We start from the raw sequence: 9,840 nt of genomic DNA, 5'->3' as shown, positions 1-9,840 counted from the left end.
AAGGTGTTAAACAAGTACGAAAAATCACTTGAAGGTAGTGTTTATAGTGACAAAAGTAAGGCAAATGTACATTCTGTAGATAATTATCAACCTGTAGAGCCAGTTATTAATGGTAATGTACCATTAGATCCCTTGGCAAAACCGTTTACCCTTCCGAGACATATTGATGAAAGGATCGATGGCATTTCAGTTGTGCAACACTTGAAAAAACCAGTGATAGAAATGATGAAATTCAGTGGAAATCCACTAGAATACAAACGCTTCATGAGACAGTTCAACAACAAAATTGTTGTCAATTGTAATAACAGTGATGAACTTGTGAATTATTTAGATCAGTTTACAACTGGAGAGGCCAATAAAATAGTATCGGGCTACTATTACTTGGATGGTGTCAGAGCCTATCAAGCTATACTGTATGAATTTGAAGAAAGGTATGGTAATACAGATATTATTGCTTGTGCCTTTGTGAAAAAGGCACTGGACTGGCCTATCATTAAGGCAGACAATGCAAAAGCACTGGATGAATATTCAATTTTTCTTACTGAATGTGAGAATGCTGTGAAAAGTATAGATGCTATGAAGATACTAGAGTATCCAGATAACATAAGAGGTCTTGTCATGAAGCTGCCATATCAGTACCATGATAAATGGCGAAACATTGTACAAACAACTAAAGATAGAAATCAGTGTGTTCACTTTCATACTCTTGTAGACTTCGTAAGAAAAGAGTCCATGAAAGCTAATGATACGATATATGGTAAGAAAGCAATGAGTCCAGAACAGAAAACATATACTCCAAAAGTCTAAAGTCCGAAAAATCCATATGGTTATAAAACAAAAGTATTTGTGACAGATTTGTTAGATTCAAAGTTGGGTGAAAGAACACAAGAAAAAACAAAGAGTTTTGTGAATAAGACGCGGTTAGAGAGCATTGACACTGGTCGTGAAGTTAATGTAGAAAGTATTCCAGTAAAGTCATTGATGAAACCATGTATACACTGCAAGGCAATAGAACATGGATTGGAGTCATGTAACAAGTGGAAACTTCTTTCACATGAAAATAAGTTGAAGTTCCTGATGACGAAGGGTCTGTGCTTCAGGTGTCTTAAACATGGACACAGAAGTAAAGAATGTGAAATAAGAGTGGTTTGCTCACAGTGTAAAGGCAGTCATCAGACTGTTACATATTCAAAAGCTTAGAGATCAAACTAGTCCTAAAAATGTGCAGAAAGAGACAAGTGCTTATGCTAGTCAGTCAAGTAGAGCTATGGGGGCTGGTGATGGCGAGTGTACAATGGCTATTATACCTGTCAAAGTTAGAATGAAGAATTGTTCGAAGGTGATTGACACATTATTATGCTTTCTTAGATCCTGGCAGTAGTGTGTCATTTTGTTCTCAGAGATTGATGCAAGAATTAGGTTGTGCAGGCAAACAGATGAAGATCACACTCGAGACTATGGGTAAACCTCACTCGATGTACACTTATGCAGTAAATGGGCTAGAAGTATGTGATCTTGAATGTCAGAATGTTATTGAGCTTCCTAGAGTGTTCTCAAAGGATAAACTGCCTGTGTCTCAGTGTCATATTCCCACACAGAAAGACATTGAACAGTGGTCTCATCTTGCTGATATTAGTCTTCCTCAGATACATTCTGATATTGATTTGCTAATTGGCAATAATGTTCCGGATGCGTACACTCCTCTTGTTGTGAAAACAGGACCTCGTGGAAGTCCACATGCAAGTTTAACTCTTCTTGGATGGGTGGTGTGGAATGTCATCCGAGTGGCAAATAATGAAGTAGGTGAGAAGGGGCTCACAGTTTCTGTTAACAGAGCAGAAATAACTGCAATAGAAGAGGTAGAGGAGCTGAAAAGGCTTGATTGTCTAGTACGACACGCAATACATTTGGATTTTCCTGAACGTATCATAGATGACAAGAAACAGAATTCTTATGAGGATAAATGTTTTATGGAGAAGGTCAACAGAACAATTAAGCTTGAAAAAGGTCATTACGTCATAGCGTTACCTTTCAGAAATGATTATGTTGTGTTACCAAATAATCATACTCAAGCTTTGCAAAGGTTGTTAAGATTAAAGGACAAAATGAAGAGAAAACCTGAATTTCACAGAGATTACAAGGCTTTCATGAAGAACATATTAGAAAAAGGTTACGCTGAACAAGTACCCGAGAATGAACTGAGAGGGATTGAAGGAAGAGTATGGTTCATACCTCACCACGGGGTGTATCATCCAAAGAAACCTGATAAAATACGCGTCGTATTTGACTGTACCGCCATCTATGAAGGTGTATCTTTGAACAGTTTATTACTTCAAGGACCAGATTTGACCAATAGTCTTGTAGGTGTTTTTCTTCGTTTAGACAAGAGACTGTAGCGATTATGGGAGATATAGAGAGTATGTTTTATCAAGTCAGAGTTCCAAAGGAGGATTGTGACTTATTACGTTTTTACTGGTGGCCAGATGGTGATACACAGAAAGCACCTGCTGTATACCGGATGCTTGTTCATCTTTTTGGTGCGGTTTCTTCACCAAGTTGTTCTTCGGCAGCGTTACGTCAAACAGCTACAGACAATCAAAAGTTGTATGAGTCACAGGTTACGGATCTGATTAGGACAGGGTTTTACGTGGATGACTGTCTCAAATCTGTACCTACTGAGAATGAAGCTATTTCTTTGATTCGTGATATGTGATATGAGTTCACTTTGTCTCAAGGGAGGCTTCTCTTTGACAAAATGGATTAGCAATAGTCATACTGTTATGGACAGCATACCTGTTGAAAAGCGTTCAAAAGCTGTGAAAGAACTTGATTTAAAATTTGATGAACTTCCCAATGAAAGAGCACTTGGGATTTCTTGGTTTGTGGAAACTGATAATTTGGGATTTAACTTACAGTTAAAGTGTTACAAAGCCACAAGAAGAGAAATCCTGAAAGTAGTTAGTTCTCTGTATGATCCGTTGGGATTTGTTGCTCCTTTTGTGCTCACAGCTAAAATTCTGCTTCAGAATTTATGTAGACAAAATATGGATTGGGATCAAGAGATTTCAGGAGACATTCTGAAAACGTGGCGAAAGTGGATGGATGAACTTCCAGAACTTAAAAGAGTCAAGTTGTTAAGATGTTTTAAGCCTGCAGATTTTGGTTGTGTAAAAACATGCCAGTTACATATGTTTTCAGACGCTAGTGATAAAAGTTATGGAGTGATAGCTTACTTGAGGCTTGAGAATGAAGTCAACCATGTTCACTGTTGTTTCGTTATGGCAAAATCAAGAGTTGTGCCTTCGAAGAAAATCACAATACCTAGGTTAGAGCTAACAGCAGCTACTATGGCTGTCAAACTGAGTAAACTCATTTTGGATGAACTTGAATATCCTATTGATGACGTTTATTACTGGACAGATAGTATGTCAGTGATCAGATATATCGCAAATGACACATCACGTTTCCATACGTTTGTTGCCAACCGTGTTAATGTTATTCGTGAAGCTTCACAGGTGCATCAGTGGAAATATATTGATTCTAAGACAAATCCTGCAGATGCAGCTTCAAGAGGAATGAGAATGGACAACTTCCTGAAAGCCGACTTCTGGTTTAATGGTCCAGGCTTTTTGTGGAAGCCTGAAACAGAGTGGCTAGATGTTACGCCAGAGACAGATGCAGTGAAAATTGACAGTGATGATCCAGAGGTGAAGAAAACTGTTAACGTCGCTGTAGTTAGTGAGTCCTGTGATGTTATAGACAGACTATTATGTTACTTTTCAGACTGGATGAAATTGAAACGTGCAGTAGTGTGGATCTTACTGGTGATCAGACAACTGCAAACTGTGGTTAAGTATAGAAAATCAAAGACTAAACAAATTAGTCTTGATTCAGCTCAGAGAGAGGCTGACAGACAAAGAATAAATTATCTGTCTATAAATGTACTGAAGGCAGCAGAAATGGCTATAATTAGGGTAGTCCAATGGCGCTGTTTTCTAGAGGAGATGTTAGCTTTGAGTCAAGAAAAGAATGGATTCAAACATAATAAGAGATCGATAATTCAGAAACTGGATCCCATTCTTCATGAAGGAATAATGCGAGTAGGAGGTCGGTTAGAGAAAGCGATAATACGTTACGATGCCAAGCATCCCATAATCCTCCCTAAAGAATCTCATGTATCAGCATTGATACTACAGGACATTCATAAAAGAATGGGACATTTTGGAAAGAATGTGATAATGTCTGTTCTGAGACAGCAATATTGGATGATTGGATCTGGTACTGTTATTACGCGTCTTTTGTCCAAGTGTGTCGTGTGCAGAAAGTATCAAGCTCGTGTTTTGGAGAAAAAGATGGCAAATTTACCTGCGGATCGTTTAACGTCAGATGAACCACCTTTCACGCGTGTTGGAATGGACTATTTTGGCCCTATTCTTGTGAAGCGAGGAAGGAGTACAGTTAAACGATATGGGATAATCTTTACTTGTTTGGCTATTCGAGCTGTACATTTGGAAATGGCATATTCTCTGGATATGGATTCATGTATAAACTGTGTTAGGCGGTTTATTGCTAGACGAGGTCCGTGAAGGTTATTAGACCTGATAATGGATCTAATTTAGTGAGTTGTGAAAAAGAATTAAGAGAAGAGATTAGGAAATGGAATCATGATAAGTTACAAACAGCAATGTTAAAGGAAAGCATTTCTTGGGAGTTTAATCCTCCTGCTGGTTCTCATTTTGGTGGAGTATGGGAGAGAATGATTCGTTCTGTAAGAAAGATCTTGTATTCATTGATGCAAGAGCAAGTTTGTCGTCTTGATGATGAAGCATTACAAACTTTGTTTTGCGAAGTTGAAGCAATTTTGAATAATCGTCCAATTACAGGTATTCCAGTTGAGGCAAATGACTTAACACCTTTGACGCCTAATCACCTACTTTTGTTTCAACCAGGAGAAAATATGCCACCTGGGCTTTTTGATAAGAGTGACAGTTATGGAAAACGTCGTTGGAGGCAAGTTCAGTACTTAGCTGATATTTTTTGGAAGAGGTGGTTAAGAGAATTCATTCCTTTGCTTCAAGAAAGACAGAAGTGGTTACATTCAAAAAGAAATGTAAAGGTTGGAGATATTGTATTACTTGTGGACAATACTCCCAGAAACTCTTGGGCTCTTGCGAAAGTACTTGAAGTGATTATGGACAAAAGGGCTTTTGTCCGAATTGTGAAAGTTAAAACTCGCGAGTCCATTCTTGTGCGTCCCATAGATAAACTGTGTTTGATTTTAGAATCAGAAGATGCTGACGTTATTGATAGTAATTAGATACATGTATTTGTTTATGCAGGAAGCATTTCAAGATATTTTGATTAGAGTGTATTGGTTTGGTATTAATTAGTATATAATTGTTTCGATCTAATCGATACAATTAGGGGGCTGGTATGTAGCGGTCTGACCGTGTTTTAGCACTTACCGGTTCGTTTGCGTTTTAGTATGAATATTTTATTATTTGAGAAGGTAGGAAAAGAGAACTCTAGATATGAAAAAAGGCAAGACAGCACGAGGTCGAAAGAAGAATGGAACTTTTAGATAAATTAGATGAGATAGATATAATAGAAATGAGAATGAACAGTCAAGATTACATTAGAGCAGATTTACTGATCATACAAATGTCAATCGTTAGTCACATTAACAAGGAAGTAAATGTAAGTGGACAAGTTTTGATGAGTGTTTCTGTCGTCTATAATGGACTAACAGAGACTTTTTAACGATTGTAATTACATATCAACTATATTTTTCTGCATGTATACTAAACGTGTTTCTGATCGTTCTAATATTTGTACTAGGTTAAATTTCATCTTATTTCCTAAAATATAGTTTTTTCGTACGTACGAAATTATTTGAAGAACAAAATCCAGTTTGGGCTTCTTACAAATATTAAGACGACCAGAAAGACATTGAATATACAGACACTGATATTCTAAACAAGAAAATATATTTAATATGTAAGTGTAATCGTACAAATATTTTATTAGTCGGAAAATCTTACAATGCAGTAAACTCAGGAATGCCCCTTTAAGTAGGAAACCCGCTGTCGCCACTTCATGGGCTACTCTTTTCGATTAGCAGCAAGGGATCTTTTATATGCACCATCCCACTGACAGGATAGTACATACCACGGCCTTTGATATACCAGTCGTGGTGAACTGGCTGGAACGAGAAATAGCCTAATGGTGCCACCGACAGGGATCGATCCTAAACCGACCGCGCATCAAGCGAGCACTTTACCACTAGGCTACGTCCCGCCCCTTGTGGGTCCAAATGACGTCATTTGGGGACACAGTCAGTTATAAACGTTGCCGTGGCTATATGGAGAATGTGAAGGGAAGTATTTAGTAAAGTAAAGTTTGTTTTATTTAACGACGCCACTAGAGCACATTGATTTTTTTTTTTTTATCTTATCATCGGCTGTTGGACGTCAAACATATGGTCATTCTAACACTGTTTTTTTTAGAGGAAAACCGCTGTCACCACATAGGCTACTCTTTTACGACAGGCAACAAGGGATCTTTTATTTGCGCTTCCCACAGGCAGGATAGCACAAACCATGGCCTTTGTTGAACCAGTTATGGATTACTGGTCGGTGCAAGTGGTTTACATCGACCCACTGAGCCTTGCGGAGCACTCACTCAAGGTTTGGAGTCGGTATCTGGATTAAAAATCCCATGCCTCGACTGGGAGAAAAACCGAACCCAGTACATACCAGCCTGTAGACCGATGGCCCAACCACGACGCCACCGAGGCCGAAGAGAAATGAGGGGGCACCATGGTCATGAGAAGGGATCAGTGCAGATGAAGAGAAAAAATATATAATTATATTATATAACATCTACCCAACTTTTCTGTGTAATTCAGAAAAGAATGGTGGGGGGTGGGGAGGGGGGCATCCCTGCGTCAATGTCAACTCTGGAGCATTAGTCCGACAAGCAATGGATTTATCGAAGCACTTCGAATTTCGGGGCAGAGGGTGCGCGAACCCAATTACTCTGACCGTATCTATCCTGCCAATGTCCAAGTAACATTTCGTCTGTAAATAATAATTTAAATATTGACCAATCACACTTCGCCTTTTATAACGTTATTTGGGAGCATACAAATTCTAAAAATATCGGGCGAGTCTATTTTAGTGGCCGCAGTACAGCAAACCATACCAATACGTACGGGATGGGTTATCAGTCTTCAATTTTACATTACAAATTATGTATTTATTAAAAAAAACTAAAAACTAAATCAGTCTTCAGTTTTACATTACAAATATATTTATTTTATAAAATAAAACGTGTTAAGGCATTCGTAATTCACACGAAACATGTCGTATACCCTCAGGATAATTCGGAATGTTTTCAAATTATTTTTAAATCACTGGCATGATTCTGCAAGTAAGGTTTTGATTGGTGGACATGAGCTCCAACGGGCTGCTGTTAGATCCACATGTAATAGTGGAACTAATTTTAATTAGATTGCTTTTGGGACTACAGCTGTATTCATTTTAATGAGCTCTGCCCGGTGTTAGTTTTGAGTGGGTCTGTGAGTAGTAGTTGTCTTTTTGGCGGTGCAAGAGGGATGAAATCTCTAGTCAAGGATCTCCTCGGGCGTGGCTGTCCTCCTACAGACGAGGTACTAGATAGAGATTCATAGAATCAACCACTATTTTGCCAAATAACCATTCGACTCTGCATTGTGCAGAGATACGGCCCTGACCATGTATTATGTTTTTTTTTTTTTGTCGTTCAGATTTATGATCACAGATTCAAAAATATGCAATGATGCCATTTCGTATCACCATAGAAACAAAAAAGAGCTGTATTCGAAGTCGGATTATGTGAGTGTAACTAATATTTACAATTCTTGTATCATTACAGAGTCTCAAAAGTCAGCCATGTTCGAAGACCGGCCATCAGTACACGTTCGTATCTAGATAACGACCTTAACGTCATCCTCGTGCTATGCGTGTTGGAAGACAGGTTCTGTGTGTGTAACTAATATATCGGTTATCATTACCGAGAAAGAAAGAAAAAAAAACCCCAGCCATGTTAGTGGACCGGCTATCAATATGCGTTTCCGTCTGGAAAACGACTGTGACCTTCATGGTAATCTTTGTGCTGTGTAACTAATATTTTTGAGTAAAAAACCCCCACAAAACCCCCCCAAAAACAATAATAACAATAACCACTAAAATCCATATCATCTATGTTAAAGGAACGTCCATCGATATTCGTTCCCGTCTGGATAACGACAGCCATGTTAAAGGAACGTCCATCGATATTCCTTCCAATCTAAATAACGACTGTGACCTTCACGGTAATCTTTGTGCTGTGTAAGTAATATTTTTGTTAATCTTCACGAGTAAAAACAAACAAAACCCAGCCATGTTAGAGGAACGTCCGTCAATATTTGTTCCCGTCTGGATAATGACCCTGACCTTCACCATTATCCTCGTGCTGTGTGTCACAGGAAACCTGACAGTCATCTTGATCGTGGCGCTTCGCAAGGACATGCACACGGTGCCCAACATCTTCATTACGTCACTGTCGGCCAGCGACCTCCTCATTGGTCTGGTGGCGCTCACCCTGACCATCATCCAGATCAATGGACTGATGCCCTTCAACAAGGCCTCCTGCCTGCTGCCAGTCTATTTCGAGACCGTCGCATTCACGGCGAGCGTGTATTCGTTGCTAGCGGTCACCTTTGACCGTTACACGGCCGTCGTCTTTGCGACCACTAAAGCCTGGACAATACGGACGGGAGTGCGCACAGTTTTTGCGGTCTGGCTGACGTCATGTGTGTATTCCGCAAAGATGTTTTTCAGCATCCTAACCGTGGGCCACCTGCACGCGATCACAAATACGTGCGGCAACAGGACCAAGTTCTGTAATCTGTTGATCGAAGAGGACGACGACGACCTGTACTACCGCATCACCGACTTCATCGTCCTCTTCGTCATCCCTATCATCCTCATGACCCTGATGTACGCACGGATTGCACGGAGATTGTGGACCAAGTCGATGGCCATCACAAACGTGGTGAGGAACAAGAGGCGGATCGTGAAATTCCTCATCACCAACGTGGTGCTCTTCTTCTTCAGCTGGCTGCCCTTCTACATGATCGACATCATCTTCGACAGCATCAACATGATAATGGGTATCGACATCCACGACGTGGACGCCTTCACAAAGTCCCTGACCTACGTCATTCTGAGATTCGTCTTCACCGTCCTGGCTCTAGCCAACTCCGTAGTGAACCCGATCGTGTACGCGTACTTCAACCAGAACTTCAGGATGGAGCTCGGCAAGATCAAGAAGGCGTGTGGCTGTGTCGCCAGAATCCAACCCATTGGTGTTATAGAGCACCATAATCATATTCCGAGGACGCACTCCTCTCAAATAGAACCAAGGTCTTAACAACGGAAACCACTGTATATAGTTGGGAACTGCGTTGGTTATGTTTCTAGAATACACTCCACTCAAATAGAACCAATGTCTTAACAACTGAAGCCATTGTACATAGTTGGGAACTGCGTTGGTTATGTTTCTAGAATACACTCCACTCGAATAGAACCAAGGTCTTAACAAATGAAGCCATTGTAGTTGGGAACTGCGTTGGTTATGTTTCTACAATGCACTCCACGCGAATAGAACCAAGGTCTTAACAAATAAAGCCATTGTAGTTGGGAACTGCGTTGGTTATGTTTCTAGAATACACTCCACTCAAATAGAACCAATGTGTTAAAACGGAAGCCACTGTAGTTGGGAACTGCGTTGATTATGTTTGTAGAATACACTCCACTC

The 9,840-nt window shown here is 39.8% G+C and overlaps 2 protein-coding genes across 2 annotated transcripts; both read left to right on the top strand.

Moving 5' to 3' along the window:
• The first annotated feature begins 3,347 nt into the window (after window positions 1-3,347).
• Window positions 3,348-4,586, top strand: LOC121385021. Its single transcript, XM_041515557.1, has one exon. It carries the CDS (start codon window positions 3,348-3,350, stop codon window positions 4,584-4,586), a length of 1,239 nt encoding a protein of 412 aa, XP_041371491.1.
• Window positions 4,587-8,463: 3,877 nt separating this feature from the next.
• On the top strand, window positions 8,464-9,453 carry LOC121385020 (QRFP-like peptide receptor). The gene has a single exon (XM_041515556.1). The coding sequence runs from the start codon at window positions 8,464-8,466 to the stop codon at window positions 9,451-9,453; it is 990 nt and encodes a 329-aa protein (XP_041371490.1).
• Window positions 9,454-9,840: the final 387 nt, after the last annotated feature.

The sequence above is a fragment of the Gigantopelta aegis genome, chromosome 11 (genome assembly GCF_016097555.1).
Source record: "Gigantopelta aegis isolate Gae_Host chromosome 11, Gae_host_genome, whole genome shotgun sequence".
Taxonomy (NCBI): domain Eukaryota; kingdom Metazoa; phylum Mollusca; class Gastropoda; order Neomphalida; family Peltospiridae; genus Gigantopelta; species Gigantopelta aegis.
This window is presented reverse-complemented; position numbering and strand designations above follow the sequence as displayed.